At 46.3% G+C, this 27,095-nt stretch overlaps 1 protein-coding gene across 1 annotated transcript in view; it reads right to left on the bottom strand.

Annotated features, from left to right (window-relative positions):
• LOC103267853 (tenascin-R) overlaps positions 1-27,095 on the bottom strand; it is a 410,048-nt gene that overhangs the window by 28,381 nt on the left and 354,572 nt on the right. Inside the window, 8 exon segments of the mRNA XM_008065428.2 lie at positions 597-740; positions 3,906-4,025; positions 6,730-6,876; positions 7,532-7,651; positions 8,756-9,025; positions 9,603-9,866; positions 10,913-11,002; positions 22,520-22,705. Of these exon segments, the coding sequence (XP_008063619.1) occupies positions 597-740; positions 3,906-4,025; positions 6,730-6,876; positions 7,532-7,651; positions 8,756-9,025; positions 9,603-9,866; positions 10,913-11,002; positions 22,520-22,705 (1,341 nt within the window).

Below are 27,095 nucleotides of genomic sequence, written 5' to 3'. Positions count from 1 at the left end.
CTAAACTCTATCTCAGGATTACTCACATACTGACACTACTTCTGGCCTGGACAGGAACATAACGGGTGCTCCTGGGTCAGAAGAGAATTGTTCAGTGCCGTGATCATTCTCCCTTTCTGCCACAGGGCCATGGGCTTGGGTGTGCCATCTGCCTCTGAGCTTCCATGTCTGGGGACCCTGAATCTTTTAAAACCTCATGTCACTCTTGAATTGATGACACTCCTACTTGTTACCTTTGTCTACTGTTCTCTCGGTCATGACCCCACTCAGCAGTTTTCTCCTTGATATCTAGCTCTTTTATATCCATCAGACTTTCCTGAGTCAGATGTATTCCCAGAACCAGTCTCTTTTGACCTGGTTGAACTGCTCTCACCCAGACTGAGGGTGAGAGCAGAAAACAGACGTATGCCTATTGGCCAAGAGTCACAGCTCACTTTCCCTGAATTTGAGCTGCAGGCAGCCAAGATAAGAACAGCCCATAGCTGCACTGTCCAAAGCTGATAGGATATAATCCAGTTCACCATAAGGAAACCATTCATTTTTAGGATCCACAGAAGCTTCCAGGGTACGGAGTATTTAGATGACCATGTACTCACGGGTAGAGAAATTGGTGCTGATGGTGCCACTGGTGAGAGGCCCATTGGTAGCATACATGGTAGCAGTGTAGTGGGTGCTAGGAAGCAAGTTGACAAGCTGAAATTCTTCACTGATTCCGTCAACCAGGATGGTCTCTCCAGTCACTGAAATTGGAGGTAGATAGGTAGATGAATAGGTAGATAGATGATAGATAGATAAATAGATAGATAGATCATAGATAGATAGATAGATAGATAGATAGATAGATAGATAGATAGATAGATAGACTACTCAACTTATGAAGGATTTAATACTGGAGAACTTTGGGAAAAGTATTTCATAGACCATCTAGCTTAGCATCTTATTCCATGCAGGGACCCCTTCTCAACTCTCTTTACATCTTAGTTGAGAAAAATATTCCTTATATGGAGGTCAACTTGTCTTCTCTGTAACTTCTCTTCAGTTCATTGGCTCTACAAAGAATAAACCAAATCTGACTGGGCATGGTGGCTCAAGCCTGTAATCCCAGCACTTTGGGAGGCCGGGACGAGAGGATTGCCTGAACTCAAGGGTCCAAGACCAGTCTGGGCAACTTGGTAAGACCTCGTCTCTACAATAAGTCAAAAAAAAAAAAGCCGGGTGTGGTAGCGCTTGCCTGTAGTTCCAGCTACTAGGAAGGTTGAGGTGGTAGGATTGCCTGAGCCCAGCAGGTTGAGGCTGCAGTGGCCGTGAGCATGTCTCTGCACACCAGCCTGTGTGACAAAGTGAGGCTCTGACTCAAAAAAAAAAAAAGAATACACCAAATCCTTTGCACAACACTTCCTCCCCATCATCCTTCCTAATCAAGTCCTCACTCCTCTAGATGAGAAAATTCAGCCTCTACCTTTCATTGTGTTTGTGTGATAATTCTAAAACCTTCACTATCCTGACTGCTTTTCTCTGGACAAGCAAGAGTTTGTCAGTGTCCCTGCCAAAATGCAAAGCTCAAAAGAGAATTGAGAACAATAGCTGAGATGTACTGATCAATGACATGAACAGGATCAGCCTCTGCTTATCTCTGTGCCATTTATGTGAATTCATTAGGTTTTTGGGGCAGCCATGTGATATGCTGTCTCATGCCAAGGTTATCCAAAGACCTTGTTTATCACTGCTCCCTTCACCTCTCAATCTAAACTTGTTAGTTGGTTTTCTGCATCCATGGACAGTGTCTGCATTTATTCCTATTGTATTTTGCCTTACTGATTGGATTTTGGACTGCTGTTTCAGTTTGTTAATATTTTTGGATTTAGATTCTATTGATCACAGTTTTGTTTTATACACAAATTCAGTAGCATGTCTTCCCTGAATTCATTCAAGCTGTTGATAAAACTGTTCACTAGATCAGGGCCAAGCCCTCTATTGGGCAATTAGAATACTTCCCAATCATTCAGTATTGAACAAAGTTTACTAGGCACATCTCCATACTAGATAGGGCCTGAGGCTTGAGGATTCTTGTGGTGCAAAAGCAGAGAAAGCCATACACAGAAAAAGTCCCATGCACTTTGGAAGAGCGTGCATAATGACCCTGACTCTTAAGCATCCTCCTTGGCACAGCAATGCCATGGATCAGGGCTCCAGTAGACAAGACTATGGCAGTTCCTCAGACCCCCCACATTTTCTCATACCTCTGCAAATGCACACAGGCTGCTCTTTGCCTTTAATTCCCTGTTCTTCCCCCTTCTCTTTCACTTCATCTAAGACCCTCCTTTCTTCTTTCTTTTCCATACCTTGACCCCAATCACAGTCGCCTATCGGATGTGGTCATGGTGTTCTGAGCTTACCTGCGTCACACAGTGCTCACATCGAATGGTAACTGTTTACATCTCTGCATCATCACTACACGTGAGTTTCACAAAGACTATAACTCACATCTTGTTTCTGAATCCTTATAGTCTTATAGAACATATGACCTGTAGAAGGGCATCAGAAGTATTTGTTGAATGAATGGGAGTTCATTGTAGTGAAGGAGCTGTGTGCTTTGTACCTGTGAGTGTATCTGACTGCCTTAAGAAATAAGGGGAACTTTGACAGAGGAGATTGTGTTGAAACTAAGACTTGAAGGATGGGTTTTTTAGGGAGACAAACTAGAGAATTTCCTGGTGGAGGAATCGGCATGTGCAAATGCATAGGGGCTCCAGAAGGCATGATGAGTTGAGGCATACAGGATGGCATGTGAGGAGGGGTGTGCCTGTGCCTGACACAGAAGATCAGGACGTATCCATGGTAACGACATTCACTCTTTGAGGTGGGCTGTTCAATCAGCTACAGTTTCAGCTAACTCCAAATAGGATTCATCATGCATTTTTCCATTTTAACTAAGAACCAAGTGTTAAGAGGGGTTTTCTAATGCCTTGTTGAAACACAAATGTGCCGGCAGACTTGCCAAGAAGAACGAGGACATAAAGTGGTTTTGATAAAACGTATGCTAAGTGAACCTGTGCTGGTAGGCAGTCATTACTAATTCCTTTTCCAAGTTGTTTAATCGTCTGTTTTAGTTTTTACTTTCCAAAGCTTTGACAATAAGCCTACTTCTTTGCAGCTTACAGAATTGACTCTCTCTCTCTCTGCCGTTTTTGAAAATCAAGACATCTGCCTGCCTTCTGTCTTCTGGTAGCTTTGTTCTCTGGATTCCTGAATATAACCCACAACAATTCTGTGACCACTTGTTTAATGGAGGCAGGGAAATGGTTTTCCTAAGCCTGGAGACTTGGAGGACACAACATGATTTTGCTTTGGGCTTCTCTCTTCAGCATCAAACAGTGTGAGGCGAACGAGCATGATAAAGAAGACATTGACATTCAAGATTTTGTGCTAGTTCAATCCTTGGGGCTGGATCTGAGCGGAGAAGTCCAAAGCAACAGAAGAGTTTAGCTTCACTGAATCCTTTGCCGCCTGTTATCACAGGTTATCTGTTTCAAGCTTGGTCCTAGAACTTCAGTGTTTTTCTTGCTCTGTAAGTATCTAGAAAAGTCTGCTTTCTTATTCATAGTATTTTGGGCAAAGTCTTAGCTCCATTCTGAGTTTTTGTCCTCCTGGTGCTATTTCTCTGTATTTGTATTTGACTTTGGTTACATGTGCCTTTCAGATTCAGCTTTCTCAATTCCTCTAGAGTTGATACAGTTTGCAGAGTTGGGGGATACCTTGAAGGCTTTATAGTGTAACTGAAGCCAAAAAATATCTAATTTATCCTTCAGATTGGCAAGATGTTTTGTTTATTCATTTCCATGCTGGTCTGCAGCCCCATACCCCACCCTCCCCATCTGCCTAGTCATAGGCCTGCAGATCCCCACCTGCGAAGTGTGTGAGAACGATGACATAGTTCTCCACTTCCCCCATTGGCGCCTTCCACTGCAGCAGGGCTTCCGTTGGGGTGATGTTGGTGGCAAACAGATCCACAGGGTTGTCCATGGCTGAAACAGGAGAGGATCCGTTAAAGGGAAGAAGAGTGCAGGGAGCTATCTCAGAAGTTTCTTCTTGATGCACATCTGCTTCTGTGCTGTAAAAATAGTGATGTGAGCAGAGACCTCTTCCCTTCTCTCTTTCTGGCTCCACCAGCCCCCTCCTCTTTTACCTTCCTCCTTCCTCTCAAGTATCCAGTTCACCCCTGATTGCCCCCAGCTCTTCCTTTTAATTCATTTGTTAACTCTTTATGTGCAGAGCACTGGGTCAGATGCTATGGGGGATTTCAAGCCACAGCTGTTGTGTTTTCAACATTTAAATCAGATGGAGAAACTAAGAACGCACAGGAATCACTATAACTTTTAGCGAATGAATACTCCTTCTTGCCAGGCTATTTGCACTTTTAAACACATCAGAGTGTGCCTTGAGAAAGATGTCTGTTGATGAACTTCAGGAAGTGGTTGGGATCTCCATAGGGGCTGAAGTATCTGGGACTGAGAACACAGGAGGTGCTCAGTAAGTACTTGTGAAGTGATGGTGTGGAACTCTGGGTGCCTCTATAGTCATATCTGACCATTGCCTTCTTGTTTCACTACTCACTCGGGACTGAGTCCTGGGTATCTTTTTTGTTGCATTGGTAGTCAGAGGAATTTTACAGGCTTAGGGTGGCCACAAGAGCCTGTTAGGGGACAGAGTGTGTTTGTCAAAAAACCAGCTTCCTATTCTTCTTGCCCATGTGCTCAGCCTTTGTTTTATGTCTATGCTTCCCTTCCATCAACATAACATTATAAAACAATATTATTACAACATTTTAGGTACCAGCTCAGCTTAAGAGTCAGGCAATTTACTTGTGGAAGTCAAGCTCTGCTGTCGATCTGGCCCTGTTCTCTAACTGAAGGTGAATTTTTGCTTGCCTATGTTCCTCATCACAAAGGAACAGCCAAAAAATATTTTTATAATCCTAAAATTTAAATTGCATTCATAATCTGTGTCTTCAAAGAGTTCTTTAAATGTAGCCCTTATGAGACTACAGTTGGCTTGAGCTCTCTAAGACATGCATGAGACCCTTTGGTACTCATTTCCAAAGGTGTGAGATCATAGGCCTCAAGTTAAAACAACAACAATATAAAACGCTTCTGAGGGCAACCCAGTTATTGGAAGTTGCTGAAATTGTTTGGTCTAAACTTGGAGGAGGGCACTTTGGTTGGTGCAACAAATATCTGCTTTAGAGACATTAGCTGCTTATTAACAAAGAACCCAGGGATTGAGTTTCTGAAAGTTGCTGCTCTTTTTAATCTTGAGGATGAGAGGCTCTTGAAAGCCATTTTATTGTCCTCAGTGGGTCAAAGACTAATTTCTTTAATATGAATTTCTAGGACTTCTAGGAAGGTGGGATAGGGACTTCTTTTTGGCTTATGGGCCATCACTTCTGGTCAACAATTGTTGATACTATAATGGGCACAGATAATTTGATAGATAAGGCAAGACAGAATTATAAAACAAAAACAAAAACATGGCTGGTTCATCTGTAGTCATAGGCCTGAGAGGAGACTAGAGAAGATTAGAATATCCTGTCTGCTTTAGAAGAATAATGTTTGTGTTTCTGAAGGAGTATTTCTTTGTCCATTGCTTTGGAGATACTATTTCTGGGTTCGTGAAAACTTCTACAAAAGCAGTAAGGAATTCCCTCATTCGGGAAATACCATTTTCCAGGGAAATTAAGCAACTCAGGAAACCCAGGTGTTCTCCTGATGAGACAAGCTGGGTATTTCCCCACATACTGTGGGAATGATGGTTTAACTAGGAGGCTTGGTCTAGGGGTTGGGAACAGAAAATTATGGCTGTGCCTTCTAGTGACTTCTATGGCAAATCTTTGCTATCTCTGCATGGTGCACTTGCTGAGAGGCCGGGGATGGAGGGGACATGTAGCTACTGAAGAAGTCCTGACCCCAGGCCCATCCACAGGGCTTATTGTCCAGAGAAAAGTCATGGGATTTGGACTTCCCTTCTTTCTCCCATATTGCAATCATGCCGCTCCCTTCTCACCTCACTTCCTCTGACTCAGGGCACAGGAGATGATGCAGGATGCAGAGGACATCTGACTTGACTAGAGGGCCTGTCAGAGAACATGGGCTACATGGAGCTCCGGCCAGTGGCCCAGGATGTTCTCAGAGCAGTGTCTCCTCCCTGTCTTCAGAAGCATGGCCACTGTAAGGTCTTTGTTCTCCATGGAGCATAAAGCAAGAGGGAATGCAACCCCTGGGTGGTTTCTGGCCATATCTTATGAAGAGTTTCATGACTCCAATTTCATTACTAGAACAACAATCCTTTTCTTCTCTGAGGTGAATTTCCTTCTCTGAGTCTTAAAAAATCAGATGGATGATTTAGATGTCTGTTCTGGAATTCTCTTTCATCATGTATCTTTGAAAGGGCACTTTTTATATTAAATATTTCATGGAACTTCCTAACCTAAACCAGTAAGACTCTTAAAGGGCAACTCTCTGAACTCTTGGTATTAGAGAGGACTATCAGGGGGCAGAGAAATTGCAAATTCCCCTGCATGATACAGTGAGTTGGAGGAGCAACCCAAAGTGGAGCACTGGACCCCACAACCAGTGCCCTTTGTGTAGGACTGACAGCTTCATGCTTGGCCTTTCTAGCTGCAGGTTCTGGGTCAGGGTCCTGACCTAATGCATGGCAGGGCAATGTACCTACCTGTGTGCACCAGAGTGCAGATGCGCTCGCTTTCCTCCCTGCCCCGCACGCTATTGAGGCTGATTTCGTATTCAGTGGCTGGGTACAGCCTGGTGATGGTGAATTCTGTCACAGTGTTGGGCACCACCGAGCTGTCCAGCCGTCCCACTGGAGAAAAGCAGAATCAACAGTTAGAGGTCACGGCTTTCTCACCTACACCGTCCATGGGACATGGTACCGTCTACATAGGGGCTCCCAGCAGCACTTTGCCATGGAAAGCTGTCCTGCCCCCTCACTGGAAGTGAGCACGCCCTCGCCTTTGTTAATGATACTACATGCTCCAGAAGGAACTGGCAGCATGAAGGAGAGGTCTGGGCCAGCTTCCTCTGACTCACAGCTTGGCTGGGGTGGCAGAAATAGGACCATGTCACTGTGGTTCCCTCCAAGGCTCTATCTGGCTTTGCTGGGTCTTTAGCCATCCTCTGGACTCCAGTCTTGAACTTTATTCCATTTGGAAAGTTCATGTGACCCCGGGTCTTGGCGGATTCTTTTTGGACTCTTTGCTTCTTCTAATACTGTTGGGATCAAGGTGACCCATCACCTCTGCTGGTGAAAGACCTGTTTTGGATGGATATAACCATGCCTTTCTCAAGAAGAGTTGCTGAGTGCAGGGTTTTCAAACATGCATGCTGGCAGAGCATACCACAGAGGTGAGGGGAAACGCAGGCAGGTGATGTCTTGTAGGATATGCTAGTTCTCCTATAACAGTCTTCACCCAGTTCCAAATCCCATCCATCTTTGAGAAATCAAATCACTTTATTACCTTGGGTGGGTCGATAGGATACTCGGTAGTAGTCAAAAGATGCAACAGGAGGGCTCCAGGAGACTGTCACTGAGTCCTTTGTCACATTGCTAATTGTGATGTCTTTGGGGGGATCAATTCCTACAAGAAACAAGGTGGGGTGGAAAAGAGAAAGCACAGTGTGAAAAAGGAATTCTTATCCTTGGCTTGATGTTGATCAAGAGCAAACAGTATCCCAAAGACAGACAAGACCTTGCTTATGTAATAGGGCATCCTTGAAGCCACGGTCAGGCTGATGCTTCACCTGAAGCCTTGCAGGTCTGGCTAATGCCATGTTCATGGAGAACATTTAATGGTGTGAAGTCACTCTGGCAAGGTCTGTGCTTGTGCAGCAAGTACTACCTATCTGCAGGCAACAAGGAAGTTTTCTTTAGGCGCATATGTTTTGTATGGAAGTGGAAGGAATAGTCATTTTCTCTGGGGAAACTTCTCTTAGATAAACCCAATTCTGCCTCTGTTTCTTATTTTCTAGCAACCACCTTTGGTTCAATTTCAAGAAACTGACTACTGAGTATACAGGGATTTTGGAGTACAAGCCCAGAGCAAACCCACTTTCCTAAACTGCATTTCGTTTATGCAGCATATTTTTTTTGACTGCTAGAGGATTGCAGAGGTGAGTCAGCTGAGCGTTTAATCCACTTGTCCTGGTTGTGAATTCCTGTCAGTATGTAAGACATATGTCTTTACTCATATGTGCCTCATATTTGGCATTGAATGTGGGAATAATGAGATGGGATTGATCCAATATGTCTCAGAGTGCCTGTGTTTTCCAAGCAACTTACAAATCAACTCCATTCTCTGAGTGCCAGGTCACTACATAGTAGTACACTAGTCCCATGTGATGCTGAAGAAGCATCATTTGCACCAGTGACTTAGCTGAGTAGTCGAGAGGTAACTCTCCAGAATAGGAACAGGTGTCTCTTTACTCATTTGGACCAAGGCACTCAAGCCTTGGCCTCTACAAAACTTTGAGACTGTCTCATTTCCAAATGGGAATTTCTCACCTTACACATCACATTGTATGTAGCACTGGAAGAATTGTCTATTTCAGAACAGCTCACAGACCATCTCTAGCCATAAAGGTCACTTCTTACACCTTGGCTGTTTCGCTTTAAATTTCATCAATTTGTCAAAGGCTACTGTGAGAACCCTCTTCACCACTGCTGTTAAATCCTCCAGCCTTACCTGTGGTAATGGAGCCCACGATGGGCTCAGAGGTCACTGTGCCGTGGACAGCCACCAGGTTCACAATATACTCGGTGGCTGGCTGCAGTCCTGTCAGGACAGCATGCCTCTTGGTGGTGTCCAGGGAGACCTCCATCGTCTCCTCCTCTTCATCCTTGGGGCTGTAGTTCAGAATGAGTCTGTCTGCGGGGGGAGATGGGTCACTCCAGGTGATGTTCACGCTGGATGAGGTCACGTGGGAAAAGTGCAGCTGCGAGATGGGGCGAAAGCCTGCCAAGTGAGGAGACAGAGAGTTCTGGAGCACATGTGAGGACTAGCAGAGCTTCCTGATGGAAGAGAGCTGCTCTCTGCTTACAAGGGCCATGCCTCCGCCTGCTGCTTGAGAGCTCCCACCTTCTTACTGTCCTATGCACACCACTTTTTCTAAGCAATATACTGAAATGTTGATTTTGATGAAACCAGAAATACTGCTGTGAACTATTTCTGATACAGGCCTAGGGTCGAAAGCCTCATATGCAAGGAATTTCGCAGGACCCTGCAGATCTTTGAGTGTCTCTGTCTCAGGGCAGTTGGGAGAGACAAACAGCCTTAGCTACTATGAGTAGGCCACTAGAAACCCGACACAAGTGCTGAGTCAGGTGGCATCCTTGCTCACTCTCCCTTCTTCTCTCAACCCTTCCCTCTTGACGTCCTGTTAGTTTCTACCCCACCCCCTTCTTTTTCTACACATCTCTTCTTCTCTCTTTGAAGGAATGGGATTCTGGAAGAGGACGATGCCCAGATGACCTCCTTACACTAAGATCTACTGACTCTTGAGCCCTGACTGGGATTTCTGCTGCCCTGGTACCTGTGAAGGCATCCACAGTGGACTCCAAGCTCTGTTGCCGGCCTCTCTCTGCGGTGATGGAAATGATGTACTCTGCCCCAGGCTCCAGATCTGTCAGCGTGTATGAGGTTCTGTCCTTGGGCACAGTGACTTCGGAGGCGATGCCAGAGGACGGAGTGAAGGTAATTCGGTAGTGGTCGATGGGGCCACTGGCCTTGGTCCAGATGAGGGAGATGGAGGTCTCCGAGGAGGCTGTCACCATGAGGTCTCGGGGACTGTCAAGTTCTGTGGGTCAACATAAATTGTCTAGCTTAGATAGGTTGCCCAGTATGTATTAACTCCCCCACCCCATGTGTTCCTAAGTGATCAGTAAACCTGCTAAGCATGAGCATTGGCTTGTAACTGCTGACACTTCTCTCACAGTTTGCTAAGCATCTTCCCTTTGAAAGATGGACAGCGGCTTGGCAAACAGATGGGCAATCTGCAGAAAGGCACCAGCAGCTCCAATACCTCCAGCGTCCACCTCTGGGGCAAAGTTGGCTGCTGCCTTTCAAGTTCTCTGTATTCATTCTCTCCCAGCTTTTCTCAACAAGCCAACCTAGGCCAAAGAGAAGTTACATCACATAGGGATATGCCATCCCTGGCAACTGTAGTGTTCCCCTTATGCCATTGCTGAGACCATCTGGACTTGGTCTAACCACGGGTGTGAAGGCAGCTGGACCTGAGGACCCCTGGAGACCCTGTACTAGTGGTTCTCTAAAAAGATGGTCTATATGAGATGGAACCTCGGCTCGGAATTGGTCTAGAATCCCCAGCCCAGCCCAAGCTGCTTGTAGTTAAGCTACTGGAGTGACTTTGAAATCTACACAGGATTTGGAAGCAAAATTGCTGGATCCAGAGCAGTGAGAGTCTCAAGTGAACTTTTCTACTCCCCTTGGATTTAATGAGTCATTTCAAAGTCAGGTGGTCTTTCTGAGGGCGTCTGTGGTGCGGGGTGAGGTACTCTGCATTCCGCCTCCTGTGGGGTGGTCTAGATAGAAATATGGCCTGTTATGGCACCAAGCTATTACATATTTTTAGCTCTGCTATGGGTAGTCCCTCAGAACAAGGGCCACAGAGCTCAGGTCTATGGGGAGGAGGGTAGGACTCTAACCTGTGTGTCAGAGGTCAGAGGTTAAGCATAGGGTAGATGTTGCTTCTAGGCTGACAGTTGTCACTAGAGACATGCTCATTGGGGGCACTGCCTTCTGACTTATTCTTGCCAGGACAAGGCTCCATGACTCCTTGGGCTTATGGGTTAGCCTGGTCTTCTCACTAGTCCCCCTACTCACCAGTCCTGGCATTCATGGTGGCCGGCACGCTTTGCTGTGAGTTCATGACAGCAGATATTCCAACTCCATACTCAGTACCAGGCACCAGATCTATTGGTAGATGGAGGAACAAACATTATTTTGTGTGTGTGTGTGTGTGTGTGTGTGTGTGTGTGTGTGTGTGTGTGTGTAGCGCAGAAGGCTGAATGGGGGAGAAATGATCTTAGACTCCTGTTCATATCTTGTGTTTCATCCTCCTTGAATTCCCTCTGAATTCTACCTTTTAGGAAATTCGAATTTCACTTCTTAGGAATCCATACCAAGCCAAGAGGATAAACTGGCTTGTGCAGAGCTTCCTTCTTGCTATTGGACTCTCAGAAAGGTGGTGAGATTACCCTTGTCAGCTATCTTCAGAAGTGGCTCCCATGTGGAAGGCCTTCCTGTTCGTGTTTCAGGTTGGCTAGAACCAGTCAAGGGGTTTCTTGCATAAACTGTGACTTGGGGGAGTTTGGAATCAAGAGGGGCGGTGTGGAGATGGGCCTTGAAAGCATTTCCTGAAGGTTATATACAAGCACCAAGCTGTGTCTTTGACAGGTAGAGGCTGAGGCCATTTGGGGGCTCCTGGGTTCCTTCTAGGGAGCAGCAGTGGATGGACTTGTTCTCAGAGCACAGGGCTGTCAGGCCTTTAATGTAGGGACATGCAGAAGCCCAGTTGCTATGGGCATCAATGTCGGCAATCCAGGCCTCAGGTATTTCAAGCTGTGAATTGGATTTTAGGATAACTTCAGGGGAAATTCAGGTGATGGAAGAAACGCAAAAATTGTATAGCAATCGTCCAAAAATTGTTCAGTACAAAGGGTCATTAAGAGGCTCTCAGAAAATCTGGAATTCTCTGGACTCTCTCCCTACTCTCATCTATATTCATTTTCAGACCAACTGGTTTGACTGCTGTATTTATTTCCTATTGCTGCTATGACAAATTACCAAGATGTAGCGGCTCACCACAACACAGATGAATTGTCTTATAATCCCAGAGGTCTGACATCTAGAATGGTTCAGCAGGACTTCATTCCTTCTGGAGGCTCTAGGGGAGAACCCATTTCTTTGCCTTCTTCTGTTTTACAGGCTGCCTGCACTCCTTCACTCATGGTCCCTGAATCCATCTTCAAAACCAGGAGATCTGCATGACCAGATTGGTCAGATCTGCCTCTCTCTGCTCTCTGCTGCCTTCATCACGCCCACTCTGACACTGACCTCCCTGCACTCATCTTACAAAAACTCCGTGATGTGATGGAATATTACACAGCTATAAAGAAGGGCAAAATCATGAATTTCACAGCAACCCGGGTGAACTTAGAGACTATAATACTGAGTGATGTATCACAGCAACAAAGAACTGAGTATCACATGTTCTCACTCATAAGCGGACTTTGAACAATTATTGTAATACTATAAGAAAAGGATTGGCAATAGTGGGAAACTGCCAGGGGTGGGGAGGGTGGGATTGACAGTAGTAGGAATCTGCCAGGGGAGGGGAGGCACACCTCATCAACAAGGGTAGCTGCATAATGGACATTTGTTTACCTAACCCTGAATCGTAGCCCACATCTTTAAAATAGAAAAATTAAAAACAAGACAAAACAAAAAAAACCCACGATGACATTGGCCCCACCAGGATACCACAGTATAATCTCTCCATTTTAAGATCTTTAATTAATCACTTCTGCAAAGTGCCTTCTGCCTCGAAGGTGACATATTCACAAGTGCTAGGTATTAGAATGTGGACATCTTTGGGGGTCGTTATTTTATCTACTACAACAGGCATCAAATTCATCTTCAGTTATTAGAGCCAGGATTATAGAAAAAGGTAGTAAAATAAAATGATCAATCCTGGGGCCCCCCAATGGTCAGTCTGAGTACTTCTGAGGGGCTCTGTGTGGGCTCCCAAGAAGCGTGGCGGATAACAATGCTATTCTGCATTAATGTAACATCTGTGCTTTTCAGAATTGAACATGCTTTGGTGCCTCCTCACCACCTTGTGAGGAAGTGGGTTGGACAGACTTGTCTCTATCTGTATTAGTCTCCTGTGGCTGCTGTTACAAGTGACCACAAACTAGGTGGCTTAAAACAACAGAAGTTATTCTCCCACAGTTCTGAAGTCTTGACGACTGAATTCAAGGTATCAGCAAGACTGCACCCCCTCTGAAGGCTCTAGGGGAGGAACTTCCGTGCCTCTTCCTAGGTCCTGGTGGCCCCTAGCACTCCTTGACACCCTCGACTTGTAGCTGCATTACTCCAGTCTCTGCTCTTGTCGTCCCCCAGTCTTCCCCCCCATGTCTGTGTCTTCTCTTCTTATACGGATACCCCATTGGATTTAGGGCCTATTCTATTCCAGCATGACCTCCTCTTAACTTGATAGCATCTGGAAAGAACTTATTTCCAAAAAAGATCATATTCACAGGTTCGAGGTGGACATGAATTTTGGGAGATCTCTATTCAATGCAGTAAACCATCTTTTTATTAAAAAAAAAAACCTGTGGCACAGAGTAAGTCTGCAACCAGCTAGAGATGATCACCAGGCTCTTGTTCTTAGGGTTCAGGGCTTTTAGAAGGAAGGGGATGCTGACCCATTTCCCCCACTCACTGAATTGGCTTTGCAGGGCAGCTGTGACATCCCTGGGACCCCTGATTTTGATAGGAATCATTTGAGCAACCTTTCCTTAACAAATGGCTTGGTTTAGGTAACACGAACACTGCGTGGTTGCCAGAGGGTCCCACACACCCTTCCTCAGTCTGGCTTTGGTACAACCTATGTAATAAACATCCCCATGCTGGAGGATGACCATGCTGACCAGGCCATTTTCCCTCAGAGGAACACAGTCCTGAAGCCCTGCCTGGGTAGGCCTGAGAATCAGCCCTCTTCTTCCTTTTTCAAATGAGCTCCATCCTTCTCTCAACCCTTAGCTCTTTCTTTCTCTAAAGTGGCAACATCAGGGGAGGTAAACTTGGAAATTCAACAATTTGAAGTCCGCCATACCTATATTTATATTCAGGCTCTACCACTTTCTACCTGTGTAACTCTGATAACTTAATATCTTTGATCCTGAGTTTTTATGTAATGGGTATAATGTGTATCAGAGAGCCATTGCGAGGATTAAATCAACCAGTGTGTTTAAAGCACAGTTCCTGGCCCATAGTGATAGTAGTTAGTATTTTATTATCTTGCACAGAGAACTATACAGAATTTTGAGCCTTTTCCTTGTGAATGGGCTCCCAGCTACAAAAAGAGTCCCAGGTAGGTACAGGCTGGTCCTAGCTACACCTGTTGTTGTCAATTTGCTGAGACTTAGCCTGTTGGCTCTGATGCAAACCAGTGATTCAGGTGTCAATGAGGAGCTCACTCCCAGCTGAGCCAGGTACCTGTCTTGAGATTGAGTGGTGATTGCAATGCCCCCAGATCCTTTTGAAGCACACATTTATCTCCGTCAATATGTTCTGTGAGTTCCAAGTACAGCCTTGGTTGGAGAAATTAGATTACCTTTGGGACATAAACTACTTTTCTCAGGCAACTGATGGAGACCTTCAATTGCTTATAATGAAGTAGAAATTCTCCAACGTAGATGAAAGGTGACAGATCGAAGGAGCAAGACAGAAATTATATGTTGCTGGATCTAACACGGAACATTTTCATCCCAGTTCTTATTTATGAAGCTTAAATGAAATGTTCAATAATTTACAACTGAATCATCTTCTCCCAGAAAACAGCAGAGCAAAATTTAAAGCACTCTCTGCCCAGGAACCCAGTCTAGGGAATGGGGAAGTGGGACTTGCTCATGGGTTTGTGACTGCCGCTCTCCTTTGATTTTCGGCAGCTTTCTTCCTGCGCTACAAGTGAATTGTTGCTCTTTGCCAGCAGGTAAAATACAGTTCTGCTGGAAGAGAAAATGTGTATCCGAGGCAGAGCCAGCACACTTATATATATCAGTACTCAGAGTCCTTCCAGGATTTCTCCTTTTGTCAAGATCCCATTGGTCTCGATCAATGCTCCTTTATCTTTCCATCCAATGTCTGCAAGTGGTAACATAGAAATGGCTCTGTTCCCTTTCTTAACCATAGTTCAGAAAATTCATCCTGTAGGAAACCACTGCTCTCCATTCCTTAGAGAGCTTCCTTTGTTCAGCTGGGAGGTAGAGGTTTTTATCAACTATTTTACCTCACATTCGTTCTTCTCGGAGCCCTAAAGCACCCAGTCATCCACCCAGCAAGTGTCACTGACGATCTCCTTTGTGACAGGCACAAGACTGTGTGAGCTGAGCAGATGTCACCCTTGCCCTTTTGGGGATGAAAAGAAACCATCTGTACCTAAAAAGCCAGTTAATTGTTTAGTGAGCACCCAGAAGATATCAAGCACTAAGCTACATGTCATGGCTAACCTAGAAGATAATGGAGAAGAAAGGGAGGGAGGAAAGGAGGGGTGAAAATGAAGGATAATGCCTGTACATCTGATGGTAAAGAGCCCTATTGTTAGAGCTGAGTTTCTGAGCGCTCCAAGCATGTTATCTTGTTTAATGCCTGGGCAACTCTGCCTGGATGGTACTGCTGATGAGCAAACAGCTCAGATAAGTCCATTCTTTGACCAAGGTTAGAGCTAATACAGGGTAAAACTAGGTTTGGAACCCTAGTTCCTTGTTCTTTCTGGCACATCATAGCATGGTTTCTGTCCCTCAGTCTGACAGGCTAGAAGGAAGAGTGGAGTAAGCATACAGGAATTTGGAAGTTATCTGGCACTAGGCCAGGGGCTGCTGAGAGCTATTTCAAAGGGAGGACAAGATCAGCATGGGCTGGAAGAGCCAGAGAAGGTTCTCTAGAGAAGGGACTGAGTTGGACTTTGAAAGTTAGCTGAGATTTGGCAAGGCAGAGTGAAGGAAACGTGGAATTCTCTGGTGGTCAGAATGGGGCAAGGTCATAGTCACAGGTTAATCGGAACTTGAAAGGAACAAGGACTAGCACATTCTCACCTGTACTGTAAGGACTGGGGTGACAAAGGCAGAAGAACTCATTCCCTTTGGTTTAGGAAGCCTGTTCTTCATGCTTGCTGCTGCTAGCAGGGCGAGTGGTAAGGAGAAGGAGGCCCAAGAAAGTGAGATTGCTGTCCCTTGTCAGCAAAAACATAAATAAGACACTTGGGGTCTGCAGGCTTGGTTGCATTCAGCTGGCTGTAAATCTCTGGGTTCATCTCCCAATGTCTGTGAAACTTGAGTGCATCAAACTGGAGTTAGGGACGTGGTTGATCCTAGTGCACTGGGCACCTGCCTTCTCACAGAGGGACAGATGGAGGACCCTGACCCCTAGGAGCTAGCAGTCAATTTCTTAGTTTTTTGTAGCAATTGTGTTACTATATTATTATTATTACTAGTTTTCATGTTGGTCTCCTCACTAGACTCTTAGGTCTTTGGATCAAAAGAGTTTTTTGTTGTTGTTTGTTTTGTTTTTTTTTTAGTACGTAGCATAGCAAAAAAATATATGAGGCATATAAGCAGCATGGTGGTGGCAGGATGCTGAGAAGACATCCAGAAGAGGATATCTGGATTGAGTTTGAAGGAAGCATGGACATCTGACTGGGGGAGGGCATCCCAGACAGAGGAAAGAGTATATACAAAGGAAGATCCGACATAAAAATCCATGAAAACTAGGGATCTAGATAAGATCCCTCATTAAGAAATTTTCCAGCAGTGGAATTTAGAGGCCAGAAGTGTCACAGGTGGGGAGACGTTTGGAGAGGACCTTCCAAGAGCCCTGGAAATCATGCCACATGGGCACCAATCTACTTTCTAGTTCAGTGAAGATCTGAGCTACCACACTCCCCACGCTCATCTTTCTGGATAATGGTGGGTGCTTCCTAGGGTTCCTGGAGTCAGGCTTTCAAGAGTATCTCCATGCTTTGTGGATGTGGACTATGTTCACGTATCAAGGGAAGTAGTCAATTCCATCTTGGTTTTAAGGAAGGGACTGGCCCAACACATCCACATTTAACAAGAAAAGCACTGCTACTAAGAACCATTCTCAAAGGAGTTTTCTTGGTGCTGGTAAATTAAAGAGGAACATGGCTTGTCACTCCACCCTGTAGGAGTGACAGCCCCCCCCCCCTTGAAAGAAACCCAAGCACACATGGAAGCATACCCATCTGGCTTTGTCCTGGTCCCCCTTCCCGGCCTTTTCATGCAATTAAGGAACAGCCCATCTGCCCCAACTCTGCGGGGGAGTGTATGGGAGGCTCCGCCCCTTCTTCCCTTCTCTCTTGGGGTCTCTGCAGCCTGCTCACACCTTTCTGCCCCCGAGATGATAACCGTTCAGAAGGTGCCTTACCAAAGTGACCACTTGGGGTCACTGTGACTTCACCCAAAGGAAGCTGAGCCTAGTCTGGCCCCAGCCTCGGCCAGCACCTGACCTACTCCTTCTGAGAAGGGCCGTGGGTGTGCAAGACCTGGTGTGGGATTTGGTGTTTGTGCCCTGGCTGATCAGGGCAAAGTGACACTGAGTGCAGTGGCTGGTGCTGTTCTGACATCTGGACTCCTGGAGGATCAGGGCTCTCCATGGAAATATTCCTGGGGACAGGCCATCGCCCTCCCCTATGCTGTGAGGAGCCCCCTTGTCACCACTAAGTCCCTGTGGGCCCTGGCAAGAAAATATAGGGTGTGGGAGTTGGCTCCAGTAAGCAGGAAGGGGCAGCTCCCAAAGCCTGACTAAGATATGTTTGCAGACATCAGCCTTGTGTGTGTGAGAGTATGTGAGTGTGTAGTATATGTATGTGAGTGTGTGTTTTGTTAGTGTGTGTGTGATGCATATGAGTTCAAGTGCATATGTGGTTTGTATGAGTGTGTGAGAGTATATGAGTGTGTATGTGAGTTGTGCATATGTGAATGTGTATTGTGTTAGTGTGTGTGAGTGTAAGAGTGACTGTGTATGTATGTGAGTGCCCATGCATGTGTGGGTGTATGGATGTGTGTGAAGTTATGTGAGTGTGAGCACATAAGTGTGTATATGTGTAAAGGCATATGTCTCTGAGTGAACATAAGAGTGTGTGAGGATAGTTGTATGAGTTTATACATGTAAATGTGTGTGTATGTGCATGTGAGTGTGTGTATATGTGAGGGTGTGTTGCATGAGTGAGTGTGTGAGTGTATCAATGTAACCGTAACTTTGTTTTCTCGTGCTCTGTTGCACTGTGTCTGTAGCTCCTGGGTTTCCTGGGTCCTGGGGTGCTCTGATCCCATGCTTGCTGCCTGAAGGTGGAGATATTCCCGGGCAGGGAGAAGCGGCTGACTAGGAAGGGCTGCTGTGAGGCTCACGGTGGAACTCCATGGAAGTGTGAGGATGTAGTTCCTGCATGGCTGGATGGGGGCGAGTGCTCATGTGGTCACGTGGACTGGCTCCTGTGGCCTTGCTCCTTGTCATGGGGACTCTTGGGTGTGAGTTTCTGTTCATGAGGGAGTAGCAGCTGAGAGAGCACCTGGCTGAGGGCAGTTACCCTCCCCTTCTGCAGAAACGCCGCGGCTGCGCTGTGACAGTTCGGAGCAGTCACCGGACACATAGGCCAGAGTGGTGCTCACAATTTACATTAGTCCCAGGCAGGGAAGCTGGGTTTTTAGACCAAATTCCAATTAGGGATTTAAAATTTCCTTCCTTCTCTCTCTCTTTCTTCTCCCCCCACCTACACTGGGAGTTTTTGAGATGATTTATTGTTTTTTGTTGCTGTCCAAAAAGCAGCATGGTGTTGCACCCTGGTACACGGAGCCAAGTTCTAAGCTGGAGGCACCTTGATGGGCCTGTAGGGTGTATGACATGCGGGGACCCCTTGGAGACTACAGATATGGTACACAGACCAAGCAAACATTATCTAGGCTAAGAGACTGAGCCTAAAAAAAGATTTATCATTAAGGACACAGAAGCCACCAGAGAAAAAAATCATTGCCGTCACTAAGTCTGCTGTTCAGAAGTGAATTTGTACTCCACAGGGGATTCCGTGGCATTGCTATTGAGAATTATGGGGGAATGCTGGGTGTTTGGTGCCCCAGACTGGGCTCTGTGCTGTGAAGGGCAAGGCATGCGAAGGGGATGCTTCCTGTTAGCGAGCCCTGGGTGACCAGAGGCCCTAAGAACCGGGAAAGGCCTGGAGTCCATGGCAAGGAGGTTACCAAGGACTTCGGAGACAAAGGCTTCTGCAGGGGATAACACACCCAGGGACCACAGAACCTGAAGGGTTGAGAGTCAGCTGTGAAGAGAGGGGGCCTGATCTGGTGTTGGAAAAGGCCAGGCTGCCACAACTCTGGGTTTGAGCTTTGTGGGGGTTAATAACATTAAAAACCAAATGGATATTGATGGCTCACTGTGGGCACCAGGTTCCATCCTAAGTGCTAAAAGAGAGAGAGAGAGAGAGAGAGAGAGAGAGGGAGCGAGAGAGAGAGAGAGAGAGAGAGAGAGAGAGAGAGAATTTCACATAATCCTCACAACCACTCTTTGAGGAAGATGGGAGGGCCTTCAGGCTAGCAAGCAAGCTCAGGAGATTTCAGTCATTTGCCCAACGATACACATCTATGAAGTGGTCTCCAACCTCAGTGGGGGACTTCCAAAGCTGTGCTCCAAAAGAGTGCTTTTCACACATGAATGCACTCATGATCTTCCCTAGGGGCTTCCTAAAATGCAGGCTTTGTGGGAATGTGGCAGCAACATCTCCCAGGGTGATGTCTGTGTTGCTGGTCCGGCACCACACAACTACACCACACAGACTAAAGAGGGTCATCCTAGACCATGGTTAGCTCACAGACCTCTGCATCCTCTTTCTCCTTCATCATCTTCATCCTCTGACTGCGTGGTTTATCATGTTAGAGACACTACCTTAAACTCACTCAACATACTGCCTCAATAAAGCCTCATTATGACACTGTAAATGGTATTTCCCCCCTTTTACAGATGAAGACATAGAGGCTTAGAAAGGTTGAAGTTATTGTCCCAAATCACATGGCAAGTGGCGAGACTGGGTGCAGAGTTCTAAGTCTGGCTCCTAACATGCTGCACAGAGCAGAGATTCAGATCACACTAGGGCTCCCAGGTCCTGAACACAGGCCATAGGGGCTGAGCATTCCCCTTTAAGCTCCACATTGGTAAGGTAGAAAGCATAGCTCTCTTTGACCCCCTTCTCTTTTTCACGACCCTTCTCTTCCTCCAGACACCTCTGCAAGAAAGCCAACATGCCTTTGCAACCAGCGTCTCAGCAAGTGCAAACACACTCGATTTCCTTGTGTGTCAATAATCCCTTCTTAAATCACAATGAAGCTGTTTGCTTTTATAAATCTTCCCCACAGTGAGTTCCCTGGAATAATTATGTGTAATATATGTATGCACACACACATACATAATTTTATAAGCCTGACTCTAGCATCAGAAATCAACCTATTTAAGCCAGTAATATGTCTCCATTCCTCATAGGTCTGTGGCATTTCAAGTTGGACTGTCCCTCAAATTTTGCTTCTTAAGGGGAAGCAGCCGTGGAAGGACCCTTCTAGCTGGGCTCCGAAGAACTGGCTTTGCAGCATAGCTGGGTTGCTTTGTGAACTTGGGCATGTTTCCAACATCTCTGAGTCTCAGTTTCCTCATCCATGAAACAAGGGTGCTGACGATACCTACCTCATGAGGCTATTGTGAAGATTACATAAGCTATACCTGTGGAAGTTTCCTGGAATACGATAGGAGATCGATTCATAGATGCACCGTCTTCTTTTTCCTGGTAGCGGGAAGCAACAACTCGGATGTGATCGGGTTCCCTAGATCTCTCCTGAGTTGATAGCCCAGCCTCCATCTGAACCACTCGCCGTTGATTTTATATAACTGCTAATTACCAAATTAGCCTGCGGCTCTAGGCAGGGATGGGCTGCGCTTAGCATCAGTCCCCTCCTGTGTCATTCCAGTCTTTTGTGTTGTTTTTTAGCTTCATTTATGTGACTGTTTCTCGCTCTTTGCCAGGCCCTGCGCCAGCTATTCTGTCCTTCGTATGTCTGACTCACCCCCGTTAACCCACTTGGTCAGCACATCTTCCTCTCCTGTGCTTTCAGGACTGTGTCTGTCTGGAAAAAGCATTTATGATATTTACTTGAACTGGTCTTCTTTGGCAAGACAGCCTGGGATTTCAGCTCAGGAGGAAAACAGCTTTGATGCTGCCGCTCTTGTTTACTGCATGCACTCTCTGCTGTGTATTCCATGTGTGCTAAGACAGCAAATACTTTTGCAGGGATCCAAGCACAAATTCAACAAAGTCTCTAACTAAGAGTCCACTGGTGACCACTGGACCATGACTGTTCTGCACGGCATCTCTGTGGTCTGAGAACTGTGCCCTCAGTTTGCAGTTATGCACCCTTCCATGAGACTGAGCAGGCAGGGTTTCTTGGATGGGGGAGCCATCGTCCTCAGGAGGAGCACAGATTGGGTCCCACACCCCCAAGGGGACAGGGAATGCTCCCCAGTCAGGCATCATGGTGACTGAGCACCTCGCCTAGTTCATGCCCCAAGGATCTCTCCCTTTGACTCTAGCAACAACCTCCTGACCAGTCTCCCTGCCTCCAGTCTTGCCTTCCTCTGTAGAGATCTAGTCATTACATCCCTTATTTAAAAATTTTCAGTGACTCGCCATTGCTTTCAAGAATAAAGAATGACTCGCCATTGCTTTCAAGAAACTTTTAATATCATAACCATACTCTCACCTTATCACTAACCTCTTTCATTCTATGCCCCAGTCATAGTGAACTTATGCATTTTCATTCATTCATCCATTCATTCAAGAAATTCTGATCTAAGACCTAGTACGTGCTAAACATTGTGCTGGACCCTGAGATTCAATGATGGACAAATCAAATATGGTCCAATATTCACAGAACTTTACGTCTAGAGTGGAGATCCACTGTCAAATTATCCTGCCATGTGTGAAAAATGGTAACTCGAGGAGTGTCAAGAGGTGAGTGGTAACTGGTAAGAGGAGCAGCAGGACAGGATGAGCTGACCTCACCCGTGGACCATACAGGCTCCCTAGAAGGGCAAGTAACCCGAGCACTGCATGGGACGTCGGCACTGACTAGGTGAAGAGCTGGGTAGAGGAGCCCACAGGCAGAGGGATGAGCAAGTGCCTCCCTGGGACAGGAGGGAAAACATGTTTGAGGAATGGCAAGAAGCAGAGACACAGTGGGAAGTGAGAGTGGAGAAGGTAGAGAGAGGCAGGAAAGTCTGAGGGGCTACACCGAGGTCTGGGTGTGTCCTGAGATAAGCCCAGAGGGCAGCCTCTGGACATCAGCACAGTGCAATGGTGCAATCTGAAAAGGTCACTGAAGGTGTGAAGAGAATCTACAAGGGGCAGGAGAGAATGGGGGGAGGACATTGCAGTGGGAAAGATAAGAGATGACCCTAGCTTAGACCAGGTGGTGGCAGCACAATGGAGAGTAGTAGACATATTCCATGGGTACTTGGGAGATGAGAACAATAGGACTTGGCCATGGGTTGGGTGTGAGGTTTGTGAGCTGGGGATAAGTTGTGAGGGTGGAAACTCCATGACCAACATGCCCTCAAGGGAGAGGTCTCACTCACCTGTGAGAGTGGCCCTGGTGGTTGGGCCGATGCCCCTGGGGACCAGCACTTCGTGGTACTGCTCCCCTGCCAGGGTGCTGTACACGACCTTGTACTCCTGAACCTCGGCCTCACTGTTATCCCACTCAAGGTCAAGGCTTGTGGCTGTGCGAGAACCAACTCGCAAATTCTTAGGGGCGTCAATCTCTAGAAATAGACAGACATCACCAACGTCACACGTAATAATGTACATTTATGGCACATCTTGGTTGTAAAGAGCTCAAAGGTGACCACCAATCCCTCCTGACCCTCTGCCTCTTATCATGTGAACTTCGGGGCTGTCCCTGAACATTTTGACCATGATTAACACCTTGGGTAGGTTAGAGAGTTTTACTTGAGAGTTATCACATACAATCTGCTTTCTCCATTTCCTTTCAGGAGTTCCAGAAGTTTCTAGAAACTTTAAAATGAACCAATTAACACCATAAATTTAAAATCAAAGCTAGGGAAGCTCCAGCAGGAGAAAATTAGAGCCAGCTCCCAAGTGAGTCATACAGACCAGAGCAATATCAAATCTGCCCACTAAGCAAACAGAAGACAGCAGATCTTGAGATCCAGAAGTGCCAGGTTCTCCCCTGCATTAGGTCCACAAATGCCACTGTAAGATCAGACATGCAGAGAAGATGTTAGGGACAGGAAGAAGACACATTTTGGGGTCGGCCTCAGTTTGATCCCCAGTTCTGGTACCTTCAGTAATGGGACCCTCACTCAGCCTCAATGGTCACCTTTGTAAAAGGGGAACATAGTACCAGTATTTTGGGTTGCCAGACAAATTAGAAAATGCAAGTGAAGTAGGTGGCACTGTGCCTGCTGCACACAGAGGTACCCACACTCTGAGCTGCTTCCTGCTGCCTCTGAAGCTCTTCCTGACTCCCAACATCATGGCACTCCCTGATACTTGCTCTCTAGAGTTGTAATAAAAGGACCCCAGGCCTTGGGGTCTCTCCCACTGTCCTGGCCTCGGGATTTCTTCTGCAGTTCTGGGGGAGCTGTTTCTCTGTCTTCTGGCTAATTTGGACAGAGCCATCTCCTCTGGCTAATTTGGGCAGAAACAACATAAACAACTTGTGGTGTAATGAGACACTGCCCTAAAAAAGTTCCAATTTTTGTCTTTGGGACCTAAATTTAACTTTGGAGTGCACCAGCCATTTGTTCCAAGAAAACCTCCTTGGACGGTTTTAATTTGCAAATGCAAGACAAGTTTCCCCCGATTGTTCTTATGGAAGACTGAGCCACTGTGAATCAATCTGAGCTCAGAGTGAGAAGTGTTTTGTTTAGCGATGTAAATTGGGTGAATCTTTTAGCAGATTTATGTCTGTGTGGCTTATTTTTCTGAGAAACGTTTCCTCCCTTGATGCGCTGTAGCATGCCAGATACTGTGCATTCCTGGTGTGTTGTATATATTCTTCCTCTAGCGGGTGGATGGAGAGAGGAGTCTGGGTAGAGGGACACATGGAAGAACACCTTGGACTGCATGTCCCTAATTTCATGCACTAGGGCAGGATAGGTCCTGGGTATGCAGCCCAAACTGAACTGCAGCAAAAGGAATTTGGGGTTGGGTTAAGGTGAGACCTACACCAAATCCATTTCACAACTAGAAACATAGACTTTGGATTTTTAGTTTTGGGGTCATAAGGTATGTACTCTGTGGATAGGGGCAGTGTTGTCTCTGAGGGACCAGAGGCTTCCAATGTCAAGGTACCTAAAAGAGGTCAATTCAAAGAATGAGGTGGCTGTTAGAACTAGGGTGAGGGGAAATTGTTTGCCCTGGCCCTTGGGCCTTGAAGCCTGACCTGTAGGAGGAGCAGCTGAAAGAAACCCTGTGGGTGGGAGCTGAGCTGGTTCCTTTAATGTCAGCAAGACAAGAGCAAAGCAAAGATCGACATCCAGTGAGGCCCTGTGGAGGGACTTGGGACTGTAGATTCTGGTCTTAACCATATCTGGTCTCTACACCATAAATTAAATAGGATAGTTCCCTTACTTAAAACTTTTCTGTTGCTCCCATAACAGACTCCCCATTGTGGCCTGCAAGGCTCTGTGTGACCTGTCCTAGCCTGCTCGCCAGACAATCCCTTGTAACTCTTCTACCCTTACCCACTGTGTGCCCACTGTGTTGCCATTTTCTACTTTTGACACATATCAAACTTATTCCCACCTCAGGGCCTTTGCATTGGCTGTCACCTTTGTCTGGAATGTGCTCCAGATCCTCACATGGCTTAGGGCATTTAGATCTTAGTTAAAAAGTCACCTCCTCAGAGAGGTCTTTTCAAATTAGTCCAATGTGGCCATCCCTCTATGTCATCCATTTCACTTTTCATCAGAGTACTCATGATTGAAATGATTTTGTATTTGCTTTCTTCTTCATTATCTGTTTCTCCTACTAGAGTATAATACATGGGAAGCAGGATCTTGGCTATCTCATTTATTTTATAGCCTCAATGCCTAGAACAATGCTTGGCACCTAATAGTTGTTCAATTAACACGTGTTAAGTGACTAAAGAATATTGTCACTTCTCTGTTTTGACAGAAAAGTCCTGTTAAATAGTTCTGCTGTAGGACTTAAGGATGCTTAGGGTGACAAGATATAGAACACAGAGCAGCTTAGACAGAGGGAACTGGCCTTGCAAGGGAAGGGAAGCTCCCCTCTGCAGTTTTCAGTCAGATTCTTGGCTGAGGTAGCAAGTGCCATCAGGTTGAAATTGTGAAAGAACTTCCTGAGGAGTCCAAGAGTGGAGTCACTACAAGCAGGCAGAGGGATTTACACTACTGTTACTTGTCTGTTCTTGTTTGTTTCCCAGATGTTTTGAACAATGGAAATGTATTGTCTCATAGACTAAAAGTCAAGGCGTCAGCAGGGTTGCTTCCTTCTGAGGGCCATATGGGAGAATCTGCCGCATACCTCTCTGCAAGTCTTTGGCAACTCTTGGCTCGTGGAAGAGTCACTCTGATCTCTGCCTTCATCTTCTCATGGTGTTCTTCTTGTAGGCATATCTGTCTCTGTGTCCAAATTTCTTCTTGTTGTAAGGGCATAGTCGTATTGGATTAGGGCTCACTCTAATGACCTCATCTTAAGTTGCTTATTTGCCAAAACTTTATTTCCAAGTAAAGTCAGGTACTGGGGATTCCCAATACTAGGGATTAGGACTTCAGCTTCTTTTTAGGGGCCACAATTCAACCTATAATAGCAATAAAGAGAAGTCTGGGGCATTCGGGTCCAAGCAGTGGTCTCTGGTTGACCAAATGCTGGGTGACTGTGCTTGGTGCCTTGAAGGATATGCTCAAAGAGGAGGTCACCAGTGGAGAGAACAGTCCTAGAAGTTCCTTTGTGAGGCTAGCTGAAACCAGAGCTGCTGCAGACAGGGAGAGGCTTGGCGGTCTGGCTTCTGGGCCTCCTTGGGCTGGTTTCCCTCCAATCACTAGCCTTGGCGTGCTTGGTTCAGGGCTCTTTCCTTTTTCAGAACAGCTCGAAGACCCAGGCAAGTATCCCACTCACCATGCAGGAAGCAAATCTCTGTCTTAATTGCCTGTACAATTAGTGCACTCCTAGGGTCGAAGCCATCACCTGGAAAAGCACTTTGGCTAATTTGAATTTAAGCGGAGTTCTGAAATGACTAAGGTCCCTACCGCGAGGATCTGGGCACCCTCTCATCATTCAGTGGCACCTGCTAGCCCAGGCCTGGAGGATCTGTCTGCATCTCCCATCCCTCCCTTCATCTTCCCCTCCCCCTCCCTGAGCAGAGGGGAGCAGATCTGAGGTGCCGGCTGAGGCTTCATGGAGCAGGTAGTGCCTGACAGCTGCCAGTCCACCTGGCAACCAGAAACAGAAATCATGCCGGGAGAAGTGACACGCGGGGGAGTTCCAGGGAGGCAGCATGTAATTGTCTTGATTGGAATTTTCCTGGGCCATCAGCCAGTCCTGCTCCATCTTGTCAACCTGGACATCAATAATTTGTTTTCAACATGCTACTCAAGAGCTCCCGTCTCCTTTTCTGCCTCTTCAAACTCCTTATTAGAGCATAACACAAAGAAACCACTTTTCAAACAAAAACTATCCTGAAGTTAAGAAAAGAATGCAGGGCTCATGGCCCACAGGAGGCACCGGCAGCCTGAGCAAATGGTGGTGGTAGGGGGAGGCAGGAAAGCTCAACCTTGATTCAACCAAGAAGGGACACTGGGAAGTCCTTTTTCATGCTCCTCCCTAGACACTTGTGGTTAAGGGAAGGAGAAGAAGGGGAGAGAAATGGGCAACACTGAGTTCTTTTTTTTTCCCCCAGGAGCACACTTAGTCATTGGGGATTCCAAGACACGTTCATTCAAAGATTCCCCTAACCACCCCCTGCATGGGAGGGTGGCCTCTGGCACAGGCTCTGGAGAGAAAACCAGAATCAAACCCTGACTTCTGTGTTTTGTCAGTGTTTACACCAGCTCCCTGGTCAGGGGGACACTTTCTCCCCCTCCTGATATTTCCTTCTGTGTTGAGGGAACCTTGTTTAAGCTTCCTGGCTTCTCTCTTTTGCTGGGGAAAATAAACTGACCT

Source organism: Carlito syrichta, unplaced genomic scaffold (genome assembly GCF_000164805.1).
Source record: "Carlito syrichta isolate Samal-C Ts95f unplaced genomic scaffold, Tarsius_syrichta-2.0.1 Scaffold308325, whole genome shotgun sequence".
Classification (NCBI taxonomy): Eukaryota; Metazoa; Chordata; class Mammalia; order Primates; family Tarsiidae; genus Carlito; species Carlito syrichta.
The sequence above is the reverse complement of the archived record's forward strand: the minus strand, read 5'-3'. Positions and strand labels throughout refer to the sequence as shown.